The sequence below is a fragment of the Chrysochloris asiatica genome, unplaced genomic scaffold (genome assembly GCF_000296735.1).
Source record: "Chrysochloris asiatica unplaced genomic scaffold, ChrAsi1.0 scaffold00053, whole genome shotgun sequence".
Taxonomy (NCBI): Eukaryota; Metazoa; Chordata; class Mammalia; order Afrosoricida; family Chrysochloridae; genus Chrysochloris; species Chrysochloris asiatica.
Window position 1 is genome coordinate 13,320,874 of NW_006408571.1, and position 23,174 is coordinate 13,344,047.

A 23,174-nucleotide genomic window follows, 5' to 3' on the forward strand; every position below is an offset into this window, starting at 1 on the left:
AGGGAGCACGGAGGAAGGCAGAATCTCCAGTAGGTACTACTCAATCTGTCTGGGCGGAGCGGATGAAAGGAAGTACAGATGGGTAACTCGTGATACTGTAGTGAATAATGCTTATCAGGATGGATTATGAGGGTTGGAAATGCAAGGGTGGATGTTTTGTAACAAGGAAGGGAGTGATTGATTCTCCAGGCTAGAAGCGGAGGTTTCTGGGACCATCAACGGAGAAGAGCCGAGAGCGGGACCCTACCCAGAGAAACAGAGATGCCTGAGATGGAGATAGAAACAGAGACGATGACGTGGACTGATGAAGCGGCTGGGGACTTTAGACCCAGAGAGGGAAAGGGACTGTGGGCTGAAAAATGGGGGGCGGCAAAGGGGGAAGTGTAAGGGGTGGGTTTCTAGGATATACCCTTTGGTTGGTTGATGATGCATGGAGGGGATTGGAACCATGGCAATGAGATGATATACGATGGAATGAATGTAAGACTAAGGTTCTCCCATGTAAACTATCATATAATTCACAATAAAACATTTTTAAAAATTGGTCAGAAAAAAAATATGTTACCAGCAAGGAATAACATTAGCTCCACAGCTGATTTCTGAGTTGTTCTTGAGTGCCGTCGAGTTAATTCTGACTCAGTGACCCTGCGTAGGGTTTCTGAGAAGCAGCTGGTAGGTTCAAGCCATCAACTTTGCAACTGTCCCTCCACTGCTTATTACCCTACAGCACCACAGAAAAGCCAAAATGCAGTGGAATGAGAATATGCACTCTTCTGAATGAAAGTAACTGTCAACCTAGAATTCTGTATCCAGCAAAAATATTTTTTCAAGAAAGAGGACAAAATTGAGATGTTTCTAGACAACAAAAGTAGTGTTATCAAGTGCCCTGGAGTCGGTTCCGACCCATAACAATCCTGTATAGAGTTTTCGAAGAGTGGCTGGTGAGTTTGAACTGCTAACCTTGTGGTTCAAACTGACCTTACAGTTGAGTACTTAACCTGTAGTGCCACACCAAGACTCTTTTACTGAATCTTTTATTGGAATTTTCTAACAGAAGCTGTAAAGCATCTATCGTAGGCTGAAATTCATTTGAGATGCAAAAGGAAATAGTGCAAATAGAAAGTGGGTAAGTTAAAGCATACATAGCAGATTGTATGAAACAGTTATGTGTTATGGGGTTAAAAATATTTAGTGACAATAGTATATATGTTAAGGCTTTTAAATAGTCTAAGGCTTAATTTTTTATTTTTTTTTAATGTTTTATTGTGAATTATGTGATAGTTTACATGGGAGAACATTAGATTTACATTCATCCTATCATATATTGTTTCATTGTAAGGCTTAGTTTTTTTAAAAATTATTTGAAGCATGTTGAGAGTTAGATCTTTTTAAATGTAGGGATCCTTATCTCCAAAGTGGTTATGAATACAAAACTAAAGATAGAGAATCGTGTCCTAAGTCATGAAGTGACAAGATTGCTTCCTAAAGGGAAGAGAAAGAGCCGGATACTGAGTTGGCATTCCATTGGGAGGGCCCTACCTATGTTCAAAGTGGAATAAGGTATTCCAAGAAAAAGATAACTTCCTGCCACTGGAATTATTCAAAGGCTTAGCTTTTGATTCAGGCATAGGCTTAGCAAAGTTTCACATATTGTGGAGGGGATTTCTGCTACTGACAGGAGAGTCAGCTGATGAGCCTCCTTCCAACTCTGCAACTCTCTTATACTGGTCTGTACTTGGAAGAAAACACTTCTTTCCAAATCATATGTGTTAGATTGAGAGTCATAAAGCCCAGCTCTGTAGCAACTACCAGAATTAACCGTGGACACCTAGCCATGTTCAAGAGCCATGGGCAAGCTCACTTCTAGGTTATCTGTGCTTTTTCAGACTCAGCCTTTGGCCCATTAGAAATGTTGGTCAGACCAGATGGGATTCATCACAGAAGAATGTTCAAAATATTCAGCCATTGGAACGACCCAAACCCCAAGCATCAGAACCGATGCCAGCTTCCATCCATTGTTGCAGCCACTCTAGTTAGTGCACATTGTCTGCTCAGAACTAAAGTAAAAATGAGCTCATGGCTTTCATGAGGTGTGAGACATATGTTGGTTCTTTTTGTACAGACTTTGTCCACAATTTGTTAACATTTTCTTCTAGCCACCAAAATGGTGGGGGATTTTTTGTTTTTGTTTTCTTAATGTGGTTATTTATAGTCATTTTCTTTCTTGAGTGGCAAAATAAAGGTCATTAATATGACGTGAAGCTTGTGAATTCCTGAGACCTGGCAGTGGCTGTAAATATTCCTAAATCCATTTCATACCTTTAATGGCAGACCTTCTCTACCATTCTTTTAACATAGCATATAAGCCTTTTCATTTGCTACATGCACCTCTGGAGTACAGTGCTACAAATTTGTCATCAGACTTTTACATGTTTACATGTCTCTTTCTTCTGTATATCTTTTATCTTCTTTCAAAAATATCCTTTTCATTTCCCTTCTTATTTCACTTTCTTCAGTTCAGTTATTTGATGTTATTTCATTAAGGAAGGTGAGAAATTATAAAGAAAGGTAAGTAGACGTTATTTTGTGATGACAGTTTTTGTGAAGGCAGTTCAATTTTTAAAGTTAAGGATTACTAACACTTAACTATTGTTCTGCCATGGGACTCTGTTTCTGGGCGAATGCTAAGATAAAAAATAAGACTAAAGGAGAAAAGAACAAAGTGAACAAAGTAAGTAAGTGTGAGGATATTAAAAAGGGACTAAGAACTACAAAAATAAAGATGGTCACCCTTGTGAGTTCCACTTCTATCCACACTGTCCTGTAAACACAACTAAATGCATAGGAGACAAGTATGTGTTAAATTTTATTTATTTTTTTGAACATTTACATAGTTCAAAATGATATACAATAAAAAGTCTCGTTCCTACCTGTTCTATACCAGTCACCCCATGCCTAAAGTTTCCAAAGATAATTTATGTGTATAACAGTAAATATATACGTAGTATATGTGTATATATATGAATCTTGGTGTGGTGCTGTGGGATAAAGCAATGGGCCACAAGGTCAGTTTGAACTGCAAGGTCAGCAGTTCAAGTTCACCAGCCACTATGAGTGGAAACCGACTCAATGGCACTTAACTCTTAGCGGCCCTGTGTAGGATTTCCAAGGAGTGGCTGATGGGAGTCAAGTACTTATCCTATAGCACCACACCAGGACTCTCTCTCTCTCTCTCTGTGTATATATATATATATGTTAGGAGTCCTGGTGTGGTGCTGTGGGCTAATGAGTCAGACTGCAAAGTCATTTGAACTGCAAGGTTGGTGGTTCAAGCTCACCAGCTGCTCCTTGGAAACCCTATACAGGGTCGCTATGGGTCGGAATTGACTCGACAGCACTTAACAACAACAACAATATGTTGTTAAGTGCCATCGAGTTAGTTCAGACTTATAGTGACCCTGTATAGGGTTTCCAAGGAGCTGTTGGTGAGCTTGAACCACTGACCTTGTGATTCAAACTGACCTTAAGGTGTAGTGCTTATCCCACAGTGTCACACCAGGACTGCTGTATATGTGTAGATAGATACATAGAGCCATTCACCATATGCTTTGTTCTGCCATTGGATGCCTGAGTTTGAAGTATATTTACGCCTACCTGAGCAGCAGAGTAGTGGATTATGAGCTGGGCTGCTAACCGCAAGACCAGCAGTTCAAATCTACCATCGCTCCACAGGAAACAGATGAGGCTTTCTACTCCCAAAAAAAACCTTGGAAACCCTATACAGGGTCACTGTGAGTCAGAGCCAACTCTATGGCACACAACCGCCACCACCAAATGGGCTGCACAATGTATTCTCAGGACATCACAATAAATTGTTGTTTTAAAGGTTTTTATTTATTTATTTTATTTTGTTCCCTTTTTTCTCAAATTAACTTTGATTCTTGATTTAATGCCAGACGCATAAAAGAAAAGAGATGGAAAAGAGCCCAGTTTAGAGTTGCGAGGGGCCGGCATGGCATCGGGACCAGTAGGAGTCTCTGGATAGCCAGAGATCGCCTAAGGCTCGGTGTTCAATTTGGTGCTGCAGTAGTTCTAATGACTAAGGAGACCGTCTAGTATGGTAGCTGCCCTTGACCAGTCAGCTTTTGGGTGTTTGATCCAAAAGAACTTTGCTCCAGGAAAGCCTTCAGGACATCAGTGTAAAAGCTCGTTGTATACGCTTGAGTCAATTCCATAGCTAGCCTACAGGAATGAGTAAGAACTGCCCATAGGGTTTCCTAGGCTGAAATCCTCACCAATACAAATCAACAGGTCTTTTCTCCTGTAAAGCCACTGGTGGGTTCTAACCACATACCTTTCCACTAGCAGCTGAGCAATTAACCAGTGTACCACCTGGGCTTCTGGAGAATTGTTAAGATAGAGTAAATTGAAGACCCTAACAAGGAGACTTTGTAAAGGGTATTATAAACATTTGAGCCGTTGCCTGCAGCTGATGAGCTCCAAAAAGAGCGAAACCTAACAGGTCCTGCAGTACTGGCTTAAGACAGAATACAGTCCTTAATTGTGTTCCACTTGTATGTTGTTCTGGTTTGTCATGTTCTGTTTTGTACTGTGGGAAGGAGAGTAACTCCTATTTAGTCTCCTTGCTGGTAAAAGTATACTTTCTCGTCAGTCTATTCTTCTCAGAGGTCACCTGATTGTTTGTCCCAAATGGGAATTCTGATCAGGTCATATCCTTTAGTGGTAAGTGTTTCTCCCTAGGCAATCTCTTCTACCCCATATCTTTGTTGTTGTAGTAGTTAAGTGCCAATGAGTAGGTTTTGACTCATAGCGACCCTGTATAGGCTTTCCAATGAGCAGCTGGTAGTTTGATCTTTCGCCCTTATGGTTTGAAGTCCCGTGCTGATCCAACTGCACCACACCAGGAGTCCACTATAGCTTTACTTGTCCCTATATGAAGAGAACTTCAGAATTATTTTTTACTGACCTCTTTCTGAGCTCCAGACCCATTACTGGACAAATGCGTTTCTTCTGATGGTCCACTGACATTCCAAATCTATGAAATTGGATTGTTATTTTCCCTACCTTCCCTTCCCTCCATTCTGTGTCTTTCTATTCCCTCTTTCTCTCCCCATACCATCCCCCAACACACATACACACACACACAAGACCTTAAGTGTCTTACATTCCTTGCATGATTATACCAGTACAACCCTCCTGGACACACAAACCAAAAACTTGTAAATCTTATGTCCATCTCCTTTTCAGACCCTCCTTTATTACCTCAGCTGTACTAGCTTACTACCTTACCTTACACATCTGTCTTGTTTTTAAATTTTTAACTTTTTATTGTGAACTGAGTGACGGTTTACAGAGCACACCATCCATTTTTCATTCAACAAATCATATACTTGGTTTCATTTCAACGACTGCAATCCCCTCCCTGTAACATCAGCTGTGCCACTTCCTCCCTGTGATTCTTGTTTCCATTCTACCTTCTTTCCTGAGGTGCATGCTGCCCTTTTAGTCTTGAATGGTTGTTGTGTTGTTGTCCCGCTATATGCCTATCTACTGCTTGGCTGAAAATGGAGCCACAAGGGTGATTTCAGTTCCAGACCTATAGGTTGACCAAGAGTCATTGTCTTGTTTTCCTCCAGTTTCTTTCTGACCAGTAAGCCTGGTCTTTTTTTATAAATTGAAGCTTTGTTCCACATTTTCTCCCACTATATCCAAGACCTTCTAATGTGATCCTTTTCAGAACACTTGGGAGTGGTGGCCGGACACCATCTAGTTCTGATCTCAGGGTCATGGAAACTTATGTTCACACTTACACAACTTTCTGGATAACAGTTTTCTTACTGCAATACCTGCCCAAGTTGTTGTGGTTCAGTGCCATCGAGTTGATTCTGACTCATCGCGTCCCAGTATACGGTTTCTGAGGAGCAACTGCGAAGTTTGAACTGCTGGCTTTGTATTTCAAACCAACCTTGCAGTCCTGCACTTATCCTACAGTGCCACATCAGCTACCCAAATAGACATACATAATTTCTACCCCTGTCTACTATCGCCACTTCTAGAGTCACCAAACCTGGTCATTAAAACCCTTCCTTAAAACTCTTCAATATGCTCATGTTGTATTACTAATCCAAACTTTTCTCTGTCTAATCCCTGACTCTTGCCTCCTTTCCACTATTAACATGCTACTTGGAATTTCTGAGATTTACCATGTTGTTATGTTTTTTTAATGTTTTATTGTGAATTATGTGATAGTTTACATGGGAGAACATTAGTTTTACATTCATCCTATTGTATATCGTTTCATTGCCATGGTTACAATCCCCTTCATGCATCATCAACCAACCAAAGTGTATACACTACAAGCCTGCCCCCCAGTCGTCAGCACACAGCCCCTCTCCCTCTCTGTATCTAAAGTTCCCAGCTCTTCCATCTCCCCACATCATCGTCTCTGTCTCCATCTCAGGCATCACTGCTTTTCTGGGTAGGGTCCCGCGCTCCGCTCTTCTCCCTTGATGGTCCTAGGGACCTCCGCTCCTAGACTGAAAAGTTTATCACTCCCCTCCTTGCTACAAAACGTCTACCTTGACATTTCCAACCCTCACAAGCAGTCCTGATAACAATTATTCACTATTGTATCACAAGAGACCCATCCACATTTCATTTCATCAGCCCCACCTAGACAGATTGGATACTACTCAGTGGAGATTCTACCTTCCTCTGTGCCCTCTGAATCTAGGTTCCCTCTTGAAAGCTTGCAAGCCAGTCACTTCTTGCCTTTGTAGCCCCCCCATTTTTGGTAGCCAGTGTCCAAGTTGCCCATCCCTGTCTACTCTGTGTATGGAGAGGGTGGGAATGATCCTTGCTGTAAAGATTTGTTCCCTTTTTTGAGCTACTGCATTCATAGGTGTAGGTCAAGTTCATCAAATTGTATCAGATTAGTCTTTTTTCCTCTTTCTTCTTCTGGTTGAGCTCTGATCATCCAGTCATTGAAGCCAGGTGTAGTGGGTATTATCTGCAAGTGTGGGTGTTCTTGTGCATATGCCCTCTCTTCTTATCAGCTGGATGCTTCACTCTCCAGTCTAGTCCTCTGTGGCTATGTCACTGACTCTGGGCCCAAGAGTCCCCAGGTCTTGCCACACTTCCGGCCAACCAGGTCTCCACCCAGGTTCACAGGAGTCTATTGAATGTTGTAGGGCTTAGCTAGCTCGCCGTTACCATGTTGTTTTGCACAGGTTGTTACCAGTACTGTGCTATAGCTGGCTTCTACCAGCTAGGGAGAACTGATGTTAGATATTCAGAAATTTTGCAAGCCACCTTATAACTTGGAATCAGTCATGGTGGGAGTATTTACAATGCAAACATCAGCAAAAGCTATAATTAGAACCTTTTTTTTTTTTCTTGTAATCAAATTCTGGCTTACATGGTACTTCCTTGAAACCTTTCCTACTCATTTCTCCTCCCTCCATGCACATAAAGTTGAATGCTACCTCAAAACTGTTTACGTGCTTCAGTGTGGCACTTGTACCTTATAATGTAACTGTTTTACATGTCTCTTTTTGTACTAAATTCTGAGTTCTCGGGGGTAGAGTTTATGTCTCACTTGTCTTTGTATCTGTCATTTATTCATTAACTCTGCATTCACAATTAGTATGTATCAGGCAGTTTTCAGAGTACAAAGATAAAAAATGAATATTAGCCACTATCTTCAAGAAACTTCTAGCCCAGTCTATGGAAAGAGAGAAATTCAGATAGTCCGTTATACAAGTCCATTGCTAGAAGTGTGTACTAGACACTCTTGGAGCCTGAAGGAAAAATATCCTACCTAGGATAATGTGGACCATTAACACAGCAGGTAAGACTTAAGAAGAACTATAATACTGCCTTTAAGTAGGTGCTATAGTCAGTACTTACATAACACTTTTTATACAAATTAATCTTCATTTTGGAATTATACAAGGTAATTATAATTATACAAAGTCCTTTGTTTCAAAGTAAATGGCAGTTTTATGTAGAAACCCTAAGTAATGGTATATGAATTAGACATTCTTTGAAAGAGTAAAGAGTATACCATTCATTTATTTATGGAGTACTGAGCATCCTAGTCATATAAATATTTTATTTCAGTCTTTTTGAAATGACAATTTGGTTGGGTAAAGCAATTGAAGGTAACTAGAATCCTGGTGTGCCACTGTAGGATAAGCACTGGACTACTCACTGCAAGGTCAGCAGTTCAAAATCATCAGATGCTCTTTGGAAACCCCATACAAGTGTCACTATGAATTGGAACTGACTTGATGGCACTTAACAACAACATGTCATGATGTCAAACTTCTTTACATATTACAGTCTCTTATACTTTGTGCTAGGCATGGTGTCCACAATGAAGAAAACAATAAAACACCTTTAGATATTTAAAAACATGTCTGTTTTTCCAGGTTAGTTCTTTAGCCTCACCAACTTAGCATTTGATGAGCTGGATTCCGTGTATGAAATGCAGAGCTTCAAATTGGGAGAAATGTAATCCATCTGTGAAATTTCAAACATAGTTTTTTAACCTGAGTAGCAGAGCTTTGGGAAGGTTGTTATTAAGTGTTATCTCACTGCAACCCTGTATAGGGTTTCCGAGGAGTAGCTGGTGGGTTTGAACTGCTGACCTGTGGTTAGCAGTCCAGCGCTTATTCTACAGTATCATACCAGGACTCCTGCCTTGGGAACAGAAAACATAGAATAATAGCTCATAAAATTTGCTCTTTTGGGTCTCTATCCAAAAGTGACTAAAACACCCAAAATTCTAGCTTGAATTTTTTAATAACATTCATATGATCCATGTTTTAGTTTTCATTGTCCTCATCATTGGTTAGAATAGTAGAGGGAACTGAAATGGCAGGTAATGTAAAGGTATGGAACAGAGAAAAGACAGATGGGTGGGCAAGTGAAGAAACATTTGAAGGGGTCATTTATGTGGAAAAGTGGGTGATTGGGCTAGAAAATAAATCTAGGATGGAGGTTGGACCATCAGAGTGTACCTTCTAGGTACACCCAATGACTTCTCCCCAAAAAGGAAGATCAGCAGGGCATAAAGGAATACGTAGGGTTTCCTTAACTTTGATCTCACTCTGTCTCTTGGTTTTTCGGCCAGGTTTACCCACAGGTTGTCTTTTCCCAACACTAGATTAAAGAGTTTGTTGAAATTCTCGAAAACCAGTGAGAGTCAGTTGGGGAACTAGTTAATAATGATAGCAGCTACCTGAAAAAAAGATTTCAGCGTCTCTCTCTCTCATACACACACACACACACACACACACACACACACACACACAATTTAAAGTGCTGATTGAAAAAAGAGAGAGAATGCCTATCCAAATAGATTCATAAATCCAACCTTGCATTGACTGCATTCAGAAAAAGAATCCAATTATTCTTACAGCATCATACCATGGTAAGTGCATTGATGGAGCAGTCTGGAGTCTCTCCCTGGCTTTGCCCTTTACTTGCTGTGTACAGCAGTGTCTTCAGCTGAAAATGAGGGCTTTGGGATTTAAAGGGCTCTCAGGGCTCTCTCTGTCACCTCCGGTACACTGATGTGTTCTTTGAGTCTCTGAGGTCGTGGTGTCTCCTGACCTTGGCAGCACTGCTGTCTTTATCAGTTTTAGAATAATTCAAATGAGGGAGGTGTATTATATGGAGACACATTCAATATGGTTTAGGAAAGCAAGAAGGTCAAAAGAGACTCCATATAATTTGAGTATAAATTCAATTTACTCCTACTTTTATCACCAGATGGCGATCAGACATTTGAAAGACAAGAATTTAGTTAAAACCCTAAGATTGGCTATCTTAAGAAATGAAAAACTATACAGCCACTCCTCAGAAACCCTATACAGGGTCACTGTGAGTCCGAGCCTACTCAATGGCAGTTAACAACAATAATGCTATAATTCAGTGTGTGTGTTACGTCCTATCAAATAAACTAATCTGCACTTGTTTACCCAGTGAACAGGTGCCTATAGTAAAATTAGATACCTTTCATCAAAGAAGATAATTATCAGTCTATGAAATCATGTTGTTGTTAAGTGCTGCTGTTGAATTGTTTCCAACTCATAGCAATCCTGTATAGTGTTTCCAAGGAGCAGTTGATGAGTTTGAACCACCTACTTGCAATTAGCAGTCTTACAAATTAGCTTATTTTACAGCGCCACACCAGGACTCTTATGATAGGTATAAAATGAGCAACAGAGAATTGCTGAATTCATAAAACCAGTATACTGGAATGAAGCACCATTGCTTAAATCGAAAAGAGATACAGCTAAAGAGAGCCATAAACATTACATTGATTAACATTAGAAGTACTGCCATAATTCACAAATTATGCATGCAAATCTATCAGTGAGCATTAAAAGAAATGAGAGATACTGGGGAAGATCTTTGAACTTTGGAGGTGACATCAAGGGAGAAAACTGTGCACTTCTGCATCAAGAATTGGAATTTTTTTCTGTAAAGGAAGAGAGAGAAAATATTTTAGTCTGTTAGGCTTCCATGGATGTTGATGGTGAACCCAAGTAAATAGAAATCTTTGACAACTTCAGTCTTTTCTCCACTTATTATGATGCTGCTTCTTGGTTCAGTTTTGAGAATTTTTGTTTTCTTTATGTTGAAGTGTAATCCATACTGAATGCTATAGTTTTTGATCATCAGTAAATGATTCGTAAGTGCTTCAAATCTTTTTCACTTTCAGCAAACAAGGGTGTATCATCTTTGTTATCGCAGACTGTTAATGAGTCTTCCTCCAATCAAGATGCTCCATTCTTCTTCTTAAAGTCCAGTTTTTTGGATTATTTGCCCAGCATAAAAATTGAATAAGTATGGCAAAAGGATACAACCCTGAAACACACCTTTCCTGATTTTAAACTATGCAGTATCCCCTTGTTCTATTCAAACAACTGCCTCTTGGTCTATATACAGGTTCTTCATGAGCACAGTTAAGTGTACTGGAGTTCCCATTCTTCCCAGTGTTATCCATAGTTTGTTAGAATCTATACAGTCTAATCCATTTGTATAGTCAGTGAAACACAGGTAAATATCTTTCTTGTATTTTGTGCTTTCAGCCAAGATCCATCTGAAAGCAACATTGATTTTCCTGGTCTATATCCTTTTCTGAATTAACTTGAATTTTGGCAGTTTCCTGTCAATGTATTGTTGTAATCATTTTTTAATTACTTTAGCAAAATTATACATGCAAGTGATAGTAATGATATTATTTAATAATTTCCACATTCTGTTGGATCACCTTTCTTTGGAATGGGCAAAATTATGGATCTCTTCCAGTGGATTGGCCAGATAGCTGTCTTCCAAATTTTTTTCAGTAGTCAAGTGAGCACTTCAGAGTTACATCCATTTGTTGAAACATCGTAATTGGTATTCCACCAATTCCTGACCCTTTGTTTGTCACCAATTCTTAGTACAACTTGGACTTGTTCCTTCAGTATGATTGATTCTTGATCATATGGTACCTCCTCAAAAGGTTGAACATCGACCAATTCTTTATAGTACATTGACTGTGTGTGTATTCCTTCCATCTTTTGATATTTCCTGCATCATTCTTAGTTTGCCCTTAAAAAACAAACACATTGCCATCTAATCTGTTTCTAGCAACTCTGCAGAGAAGAACTACCCTATATTGTTTACTGGGCTATAATCTTTATGGCCACCACTTATCTGTCAGTTTGTCATACTGTGGTGGTTTGTGTATTGCTGTGATTCTGGAAGCTGTGCCATTGGTATTTTAACAGAAAAAGGGAACACTAAATGGTTTAAAATATGGAAAGGTATATGCCAGGGTTGTATTCTTTCACCATACATATTCAATCTGTATGTTGAACAAATAATCAGAGAAGCTGGAATATATGAAGGAAAACATGGCATCAGGATTGGAGGAAGACTCATTAACAACCTGCAATATGTAGATGATACGACCTTGCTTGCTGAAAGCCAAGAGGACTTAATATACTTATTGATGAAGATCAAAGACCACAGCCTTCGGTATGGGTTGCACCTCAATGTAAAGAAAACAAAAATCATCACCACTGGACCAATAAATAACATCTATATAAATGGAAAAAAGATTGAAGTTGTTAATGACCATTTTGCTTGAATCAACCAGCAACACCCATGGAAGCAGCAGTCAAGAAATCAAATGACATATTGCATTGGGCAAATCTGCTGCACAAGACCCTTTAAAGTGTTGAAGAGCAAAGATGTTAGTTTGAGGACCAAGGTGCACTTGACCCAAGCCATGGTATTTTCAATAACCTTATACACATGCAAAAGTTGGATAATGAATAAGGAAGTTGGATAAATAAGGAAGGCCATAAAAATTGATGCATTTGAGTTATGGTGTTGGAGGAGAATATTGAAAGCACCATGGACTGCCAAAAGAACAAACAGATCTGTGTTGGAAGAAATACAACCAGAGTGCTCCTTGGAAGTCAGAATGGCCAGACTTAGTCTTTCATACTTCGGACATATTATCAGGAGGGGCAGGTTCCTGGAGAAGGACATCATGTTTGGTAAAGTGGAAGGTTAGTGAAAAAGAGGAAGACCCCCAATGAGATGGATTGGCACAGTGGCCACATCAGTATGCTCAAACGTAGCAATGACTGTGAGGTTGGCCCATGTTTGGACAGTATTTCATTTTGTTGTGCATAGAGTCATTATGAGTGGGTACCAACTCATAACAACAGCAATCTTTATGGAAACAGACTACCACATCTTAATGCCACAGAACAACTGGTTCGTAGTTTGGAAATGCCAGACTTTTGGTTAGCAGTTGAGCACTTAACCAGTGTACCACCAGGAATTCTTATCTTGCACATGGTACTGTTGTTGTTACGTGCCGACCTCATGGTTAGCAGTCCAGTGCTTATTTTAGTGTCACACCAGACTCCATTTTGCCCATTTTTACTGTTAAGTGCCATTGAGTCAGTTACGACTCCTAGCGACCCTGTGTAGGGTTTCCTAGGAGCAGCTCTTGGGTTTGCTCACCTTGTAGTTCACAGTCCAGTGCTGATCCTACATCAGCACACCAGGAGTCCCCATTTTGCCTATAGAATCCTTCAATATGTCGAGTCAAGGCCTGAATTTTTTTATTCAGTTCTTTCACTTTGAGAAATGCTTAAACATGTTCTTTCCTTTTGGTTTTCTAAATCCCAAGTCTTTGCACAATTCATTGTAATTATTTGTCTTCTCTAGTTACCCTTTAATTTTTATGTTTGGCTCATTTACTTATCATTTCTTCCTTTTGTTTAGCTACTCTATATTCAAGAGCAAGCTTCAGAGTCTCTTCTAACTTTTATTTTGTTTATCTTTTTCTTTCCTGTCTTTTTAATGACCTTTTATTGTCTTCATATATAATGTCCTTGATGTCATCCCACAACTTCTTTGGTCTTTGATCATTAATGTTCAGTGTGTCAAATATGTTTGTTTGTTTTTTTAACAACAACAATCCTTATAGAGCATATTGACCCATGCAAGCTAGGTTTTTTTGTTTTTTAAGTTTTTATTCTGAATTATATGATAGTTTACATGGGAAAACACTAGCTCCACATCCATCCCATCCACATTCATCTCTTTGCAATGATTACAATCCCCTCCATGCATCATCAAACAACCGAAGGGTACACCCCGTAAGCCTGCCCCCCGGCCATCAGCACACAGACCCTCTCCCTCCCTGAGTCCTCAAATATGTTCTTTAGATGGTCTCTAAACTCAGGTGGAATATACTGTAGGTCATACTTTGCCTCCTGTAGACATATTTAATTGTCTTTAGTGTCAGTTCGAACTCACATTTGAATAATTGATTGTCTGTAACAATTCGGCTCCTGGCCTTGTTCTGATGAATGATGTTGAGCTTCTCCATCATCTCTTTTCACCGATACAGTCGATTTGATTCTTGTGTATTCCATCTAGTGAGGTTCACATATATAGTTGCCATTTATGTTGTTGAAAAAAGGTATTTCTAATGATTAAATTGGAGTCCTGGTGTGGCGCTTGTGGGTTAATGCACCAGACTGCAAAGCCATTTGAACTGCAAGGTCGGCGGTTCAAGCTCACCAGCTGCTCCTCGGAAACCCTATACAGGGTCACTATGGGTCGGAACCGACTCTATGGCACTTAACAACAACAACAATAAATGATTAAATTATTGATGTTACAGTTTACTTTGGATTTTTTCCTCCTTTTATCAGATGTTTCCTCTAGTAGTTGTATATTGAGAGATTCATCTTCAAGCTCAGTAATTTAGCCTGCCATTATGCAGTTCTACTTCTTTGTCCTTTCAATGTACATTTCTGAAATCTTAGTCTATCAGTCTCCCGGCTTTCTAATTGTTATTTTTGTATGGTTTCCAATTTTTCATTCCTTGTGTCAATTTGTTCCTGTCGTGTTTTCTTAAATTATTCTAATTTTTTTAATCTGTTGAAGGCACCTAAATATCATTCTTTCTAATTCCAAATCAAGTAGTTCTGGAACCATTTCTAGTATTATATTTTCTGACTCTGCATTTTGGTCACTTCTTTGAGGCACTCTGTCTTGTTTCTTTGTGTAAACTGAAATTGTCTGTTTCTCCAAGACATTGTGGCATCGTATTTATATTTAGTTGATAATTGTATATTGTGTTCTAAGGCACTTACTGGACTCCTGGTGTGATGCTATAAGATCAGCACTGGATTCTGAACCAAAAGGTCTGCAGTTCAAACCTACCAGTCACTCCTTGGAAACCCTGTACAGAGTCACTATGAGTTGGAACCAACTCGACAGCACGTAACAACAACAAGGCACTCACTATCTGTGCCCTGGTAGATGTGATAGAGACTGGAATTGTAAATGCAGTTCTCTAATGGCTGTTTGTGAATAGTAGTTCAGGACAGGTTCACACACCTCCAGAAGCAGAGGGTGGTAAGCCCAGCTCCCGACCCAGGGCAGAGCCAAAGTTGAGCAGGAGGGGATATCACTGTCCTTTGGCTTGGTGAGGGCAGGAATTAGACATGCCCCCAGCTACCAGAAGGGCACAGAATAAGGGAGAACTATACCCCCCCACTTGCTACCAACCTCTAGCCACGTACTGTGCCTGTTGGCCACTGTATTGACAATCATTTGCAAAAGTTCAAGGTAGTTGCACCTCTGCACACCAGCTGACAACTCACCTGTTTGTCTTCTCTTTTGCTACTCCTGTTCAGCTACCTCTTCCATTCAGCACTTAGCCCACCTCTCTGTTCTATCCTCAGAAGCTCAGGGTTCCAGGGTCATCATCTGTATCAGTTCCACCTCGTCACTGTAGCACATGGTCTGCTCCGTGTGTCTGCCTACGCTACCATCTCATAGAACAAAGTAGTTCTAGAAGGAATTTTTGTTTCTTATCTTTTACTGCTCATTTTCTTTTAACTTTAGTACAGTGTAGTATTTTCTGAAGAATGATCTAAGAACTCTGGAAACAAGACTCTAGTCTCATACTCTGCTTGTGACCTGGGACAGGTTTCTTTTCTCTGCTGAGGAAACTTTTTTCATTTATAAAATAGTAGGGAGATCCCCAAATGGTCCCAAGATGGCTATATTAGAAACACCTTTGAAGTCCTATTTAGAATTTGGATTTCTATGTCCTACCCACAGATTCTGATTCTGTTGTTTAGTGCTGTCAAATTGGTTCCAACTCATAGCAACCCTGTATAGGGTTTCCAAGTAGTGGATGGTGGGTATGAACTGCTGCCCTTGAGGCTCACCAGTGCCACACCAGGACTCCTGGGTAAGGTCTAGGAAGCTGTATTTCTTTTAGCGCCACAGGTTATTCAAGTGCATTGCCATCTTTGAGATGATTGTAAGTCATTCCTGAGGTCCTTTTAACTGTAAAATGCAGTGATTATTTGGAAAGCATATTTTCCTAAATATCTTTTATGAGATTATTTTCTTGAAGGTTTTTAATAGATGAAAAATAATTAAGATTAATTCATTTGAGGCCTGTACACACATAAACTTTTACATAAATTTAATTTGCTATAATGTGGTTAGTTTATGGTTTGGAGGGATAATCCTAATCCCCAATACAATGACAGAAGGTTGGTTTCCTTTTCACCAGTATATATTTCACAGCGCCTTTATTTTCAGTCTCAGATCTAGAAAAGAATTAAATAGTTGATATCCTGATTTCTACATAACCATAAAGTAGATTAGATTAGAAATTCTATCTGGTTGTTAATTTCTGTTTGTTTGTTTTTAATTTACAGAATGCTCTTTTCAGTTGCATTAACAGAAATGAAAGTAAGTATATTGTTGATGGTTATACAAGCAATTCAAAGAGAAAAACATCGTTTACAGAACATCATTTAGCTGTCATAGATATTGCCAGGATCCCGGCATTAAACACCATATCTGAATGAGTTGCACAGCAGAGTTCTGAGTGTCTCTTATTTCTGGGGTGTTCAAGCCACTCGTGTATTATAATCATTCCCATGTTCTAAGTGTAGATCTACAATCAGGTACCAGAGCTAGATATGCTAGAGGAATCTTACATCTCACTTGAATAAATAGGATCACTTTCAGACCTTAAGTATATCTGCATTATATAATGTAGCACTTGATAAGGGCTTACTCTCTGTTTATTCTGAAAGCATCTGTTGAGTGCTTAGCTTGATCCGTGTGCAATAAATCCAGATCTATGGGGATGTAACTTTTTTACACAAAGGACTCTAGCACTTGGTAGAAAAAAATCACTTGACACTGATAAAATGCTATAAAGAGTTCAGCAGAAGGAAGAATTACATCCTGCAGAAATATTAATAAGTACCTTCATAGAATTAGTATCTCACCTAATCTAAGCTCATCTTGAAAGATGAACAAAATGTAAGCAGTGGAGATTGGAGGAGGGGCATTCCAGGTGAAGAGAGTAGTCTGAGCAGTTAGAGGTGAAAACGTAGCTGAGGAATAAAAGGCAGTCCTGACTAGCCCGACAGTACAGTGTATCAAAGGATAATAAGAAACTTTCACTGTTTATACTTTATCCTCTATCCTTCCTAACTGGAGCTTAGTTCAAGAGTTCCCATATGGTCTCTTGTACCTACTCCTATATCCTCCCACATTGCTGAGGAAGACAGCCTAACGGGGGAGCCAAAAGATGGGCATCTTTGTCCTATTCTTACTTGTCTCTTCTGTCCTGTTATCCCCACCACCACCAATAGCATTGAGTTTTACAATGGTAAATATAGACAGTAACAATTGTTCTTTGGGATGAAAACGGCCTTTTCAGCAATAAGCACAAGAAGTTTGATAGTGATTACAAGTAACAGCTTAGGTGATCTAATAGGTATACAAGCATCCTGACTCAGGAAACTTGAGACCTGTCCTATATCAGTTTAGTCTAATTATTTGTTTATGATTATTTTTATCATTATTTCTAGAGTTCACATGAATTCTCTGGTCATCAGCCTGTGGAATTTACCAGAAGTCTGATTCTAGTTCCTCCATATCCATCTCTAATAATTATCAGAGATTTCTTGACTTCCTCTTAACCTCTTCCTGCCACACAGTTGACTCCCTTCAGCTTTCCACAGACCCATCAGCCCCCTTTTATTTTATTTTATTTGTTTATTTTTAAGGTAAATACATAGGTAAGAAAACATTTGCCACGCTACAATCTTCACATGTACAATTCAGTAACATTGATTTCAGGCCCACTTTTAAGGGTCTCTTTCTCTGCTCCATTATAAATACTGCATCGGCACTCCTAGCTACTTATCCAGCTCTCCAGAGAGACCTGAATTGCTCTTCCCTGATTTCTTTAAAATATATAAATGCAGACCCTATTCATTTAAATTGTGGGTTTTACTTTTGTGTATTGAAGCTAGTCGTAAGTGTTGTGAGATCAAGACTTTATGCATATTCTTGGAGATGTTTTAACAGTATAGAACAATATATAAAGTTTTGGAGTTTTGTTTGAAGATACACAGTAATATAATTTCTGAAATGATTCTGATATCTCTTAGTTTTTGTTGTTGTTAAGTGCTGTTGAATCGGTTCCAACTCTTAGTGACCCTGTATAGGGTTTCTGAGGAGTGGCTGGTGAGTTTGAACTGCCAACCTTGCAGTCCAGTGCTTATCCTACAGTGCCATACCAGAACTCTCTATTTTCACGGGTACTATTTTACAAATCCAAGACCTCATTTTTTTTCATTGTTGTTGTTGTTATTAAGTACCATCAAGTCAGTTCCAACTCATAGCGACCCTTTATAGGGTTTCCAAGGAGCGGCTGGTGAGCTTAAACCACCAGCCTTGAGGTTCAAACCGACCTTGCAGTCCAGCGCAGTAACCCAGAGCGCCACACCACAAATCCAGTGTGGAAAGATGCTTGGTTCAGTAGTTCTCAACATGGACACTGTTGGCATTTTGGGAGTTTGGGTTGTGTTTGAGTGTCCCATGTGTTGCAGGATGTTTAACAGTCCTCATCCCTATGCAGTCCATGTTGGCTGTAGTCCTCATGACAATCAGGACTACTTCCACATGCAGCCTAACTCATCCAGGAGAGTGCTACTGTGCCTTTTTGACAACCCCTAGACTGTAGACGTTAAGTTGTCAGATGACTTTCTTATATCAGTGAGCACCTTAGTATCCCCATTGCTATGCCTCCAGTAACACTGTTTTCTATGGCATGGTCTTCTCAAATTCAAAAAGACACATTGTTCCATCATAAGCATGAAGATTTGATGTTGTGAAATAGCAGTTTCCATCTCTGTGTCCTCTTTCTTTCCCCTGACAGTGGGCTCAGTTTGCTGCAGTTATGCAGGTCATCACACAAACTGCCGAGAGTACTGTCAAGCCATTTTCCGAACAGACTCTTCTCCTGGTCCATCTCAGATCAAAGCAGTGGAAAACTATTGTGCCTCTATTAGTCCACAACTAATCCACTGTGTGAACAATTACACCCAGTCCTATCCAATGAAGAACCCAACAGATAGTAAGTAAGAGGGATAAATCCCTCTCTTTTCAATCTTTGTTGAACAGAGTACACACACAAAAAAAGTTCTTGTAGACATGTGTCATCTGAGTCACTTGAAACACATTCTTTGGAATTTAGATTTGGGAGATTTGATAGAGTCACAGCTAAAAGGTGCCAGAGATGACTAGAGCTACTGAGGGTGTGAGAAAATGGGCGCTCTCTAATGTTGAAGTTGAGATTAATTGGTACAGAATTTTAAAGGGAAATTGGATAATAGTTATTAAAATTTTAAATAATCATACTTTTTGATTTTGTACTTTCCATTGTCCTATAAGAAAACGTATATGTTTACAAAACTATATTGTAGATATGCATATGAAGGATGTTTACTATTTTTGTCATGAAAATATAAAAATGAGAATCCAGAGAAACAAAAAGCCTGATACTTTCTTTGATCAGGATGCCTAAACTTGAACCTTAAGGGATTCTTCAAAGTGTCAGCTTTATGAGCCCTAGAATCCCTTTTCATCCCCTAGCAATAACCTAACTTTTTAAAAAGCTGATTAATTAATCAAACTGACAAAAGACAGGCATTAGCTAGGTGCCAATATACTGATTTTGATTGGGATATTAAAAGACTTGTTTTGTGAACTTAAAAGCACTGTGTGACTTGTTTGGCCATCATCTAAATCAGAACTCTTAAAGCGTTTGGCATTCTGTAATGTAGCTCTGGTGAAAATCAGAAGATGAAGCATTTGCCACAAATAACCTTCTTCACTCACTGTAAACATAGATCCGTCTTCCATGACACTTATGCTGCATAGAAATGCTACTGAAGCTAAGGAGCGAGTAAGCAGCTCAGAATAAGTAGAAAGATGTTGTATGGGCAGGAAAACAACCATCTCTAATGTCTGTGTTACATCAGAATCTAGAAAACAAATCTACAAACATGCAGGTGTGAATAGTTCTCTGAAAATGTAAAAGACACCTGAGAAAATTACTTCAAAGAAACTTCTGAAAGCTACAGTCTGGTCAAAAGTGTCCTTTCATGCTATGATTCTTGGTAGAAAATAAAAGGCAGAAATTCCATAGAAGTAAACTGATGTCTTGGCAGAGTATGATACTATTTTATATACAGTAAAACCTGCAAAAAACCAGAACCTGTGTAAGGCAGAAAGAGAAAACTCAAAATATTTTACTCTGTTGTTACTTGCTGCTGAGTCTAGTGTGACTCATAGCAACCCTATATAGGGTTTCCAAGGAGCAGCAGGTGGATTTGAGCCACCAACCTTGCAGTTAGTAGTCCACACCAGGACTCCATTTTCCTTTGTTAGAGGTTAAAAAAAAAAAAAGCCACTGCTGTTGAATCAGGTGATATAAAAGTGCTAAGAGCCGACCCTGTCAAAGGTGGAAAGCTTACATCTATCTACCTACCCACTGTCATTGAGTCGATTCTGACTCATAGCGGCCCTATCTAAGGGTTCCAAAACTAAATCTTTACAGGGGCAAACAGCCTGATCTTTCTCTTTTGGAGCCACTTATAGGTTTGAACTGCTGATCTTGTGGTTAGCAGTTCGGTGACCTGGAAAAACAGGCAGTCACATTGAATTCTGGCTCACACAGGTTTCACTATAATTACAATTGTGTTTCATTAGTTACCGTATAGAGATTTAGAAAGGTTTCATTCTGTCCTAGAACGTGATCAAATATGGTTGTTACTATAGAAATTTGTCATCTCTCTCATATCAAGAACATAATTCCTTTTAGACAGTTATTTGTTGCAGGAAGATAATTTCAATTTGAACTACAGTATCTTGTCCAAGTATGAAAAACACCTGGCATTCAGGGACTTCTTCAGTGTAGGATACCTTTGCATTTATATAGGGATAGTGTTAGAGGCCCTATGACTGGGGACAATGGTAAATTCTGGTAATAGACACTTTGTCTACCTTTAGCTCCTCACAGGTTTACTACACTGCAAAGTAGTGAAAGGAAAACTCGGTAGGCCCTATACACAAGGGGGCTTCAAAAAGTTTCAGAAATGGAATTAAAAGATAATGGGATTTCACTTTCTAACTTTTTGAAGCCCTGTCATACTGCAGATACTGACATCATGATTCAGAGTACTAATGGTTTCTGGTATGTTGGGATTTTGGTTTTAGTTTTGAGCAGTCTATAATAGAAACCGGGCTAATTAAGCCATTTATTTTCGGAATATGTAGGTTTATATTGCTGTGAGAGAGCTGAAGATCATGCCTGTCAAAATGCCTGCAAGAGAATTTTGATGTCTAAGAAAACAGAAATGGAGATTGTTGATGGCCTCATCGAGGGTTGTAAGAAGCAGCCCTTGCCTCAAGATCCACTTTGGCTCTGTTTCCTTCAGGGTTCACTGTCCCGTCACCCTGGAGTCACTGCACACCCTCCTCCCTCCACAGGCCTCGATGGGGCTAAATTGCACTGTTGTTCTAAAGCAAATACTTCAACATGTCGGTCAGTATCTCATTTTCCTTTGCTAATTGGGGATTTTAACAATATATGCTGTTTTCCTGCATTGTGTAGGCTAGGAGTTTGTTGGTATTGTTTGTAAGTGCCACCAAATAGGTTCTAAGTCATAGTGACCCTGTATAGATAGGGTTTCCAAGGCTGTAACTATTTGCAAGAGCGAAAGAATTCATCTGTCTCTTGGTGAGAGCTTAAGAACACACCAACATATAGTCATCAATTAAATACAAGTATAACAACCCCACAGTGTCCCAGAGGCAACAGACAATTTGCTCACACAAAGAAAGTAGAGAGAATGGCACAAATAAACAACCAAGATGCAGAACCAAGAAACATTTCTGAGAAAAAAAAGGTAATGGAAATAACTGAAAAGAAATCAAAAAATGATATTTAGGTACTCAAAGGATTGATAGACACATCAAAGAAAGCAAATAGAACACAGAAAACACTTTAGAAGAATTCAGGAACACTGCAGGAACAACCTGAAAAAATAAATACAAAGTTTAAAATAATACAAAACCTACATTTAGGAATCCAGAAGGTTAATACTAAGATCTCAGAAATGGACAATACTTTGAAATGGCACAGTAGTAGATTTAAAGCAATAGAAGTCTGAATTAGTAAGCTTAAAGATAAATCTCTCAGTACTAGCATACTAGAAGAACATTTTTTTTTAAATAATGAAAAAAATCTAAAGAAAGTCTAAAATGATGTGGGACGCCTGAATAGGAACAACTTACAGATAATCAGAATTCCAGAACAGAAAGAAACAATAAAAAGCACAGAGAAAATTGTTGAAGACAACTTCCCTAATATCGTGAAAGATGAGAAGATAGGCATTCAAGAAGCTGAACAAACCCCAAACAGGATAGATCCCAAAAGAAAATCACCAAGACATATCATAATCAAACTCTCCAAAACCAAAAACAAGGAAAGAACCCTGAGAGCAGCTTGGGAAAAACAAAAAGTTACCTACAAAGGAGAACCAATAAGAAACAAAAAATTGTCTCTCAGCAGAAACAATGTAGGCAAGAAGTCCATGAGATGACATATGCATAACTCTTAAAGAAAAAAATTGCCAACCCAAAAAAATCATATACCCAGAAAAGCTTTTCTTCAAATACAATGGTGAAATGAGAACATTTCCTAATAAGCAGAAATTAAGGAATTTGTAATGACCAGACCCGCTTTAGGAAAAAACACAAAAGGGCATTCTTTGGACTGAGAAAAACAGCAGACAACAACCTGAAATTAACATGCATGACAACACTACTCAGAACTCAATCCAGATATAGAAATATTTAAAGTAAAACAAACCTACAAGACTGAAAATAGAGAATCAGAGATATCAATTTATAATTAAGTCAACTACAAAACAAAAAGGGAATTATGTATATGCAAAACTAACAAAAGGCTAGGAAGTCAAGTAGATTTTAAGATACTACAGATGTTTAAATAGGGGAAAATAGTAATAAATTACAGGATAACCAAAGAAAATTAATATACCTGCACATCAAAATTATAAGAGGAAAATCAGGAACTTATAGTAAACATGAACACAACAGAAAGGAAAAGGAAAAGGAAACCCACAAACAAAAAACTCAGCAGAGAAAATTATGTGGAGCAAAGAAACCAGCAAAATTATTTCAGTCAGGGAGAAGGTCTTCCGGCACTT

At 38.9% G+C, this 23,174-nt stretch overlaps 1 protein-coding gene across 1 annotated transcript in view; it reads left to right on the forward strand.

The window, feature by feature from the left end:
• Window positions 1-23,174, forward strand: part of RECK (reversion-inducing-cysteine-rich protein with kazal motifs) — a 92,829-nt gene that overhangs the window by 30,143 nt on the left and 39,512 nt on the right. The window contains exons 7-9 of the mRNA XM_006863093.1: window positions 16,293-16,326; window positions 18,818-19,015; window positions 21,220-21,487. Of these exons, the coding sequence (XP_006863155.1) occupies window positions 16,293-16,326; window positions 18,818-19,015; window positions 21,220-21,487 (500 nt within the window). The remainder of the gene's footprint in view (window positions 1-16,292; window positions 16,327-18,817; window positions 19,016-21,219; window positions 21,488-23,174) is intronic.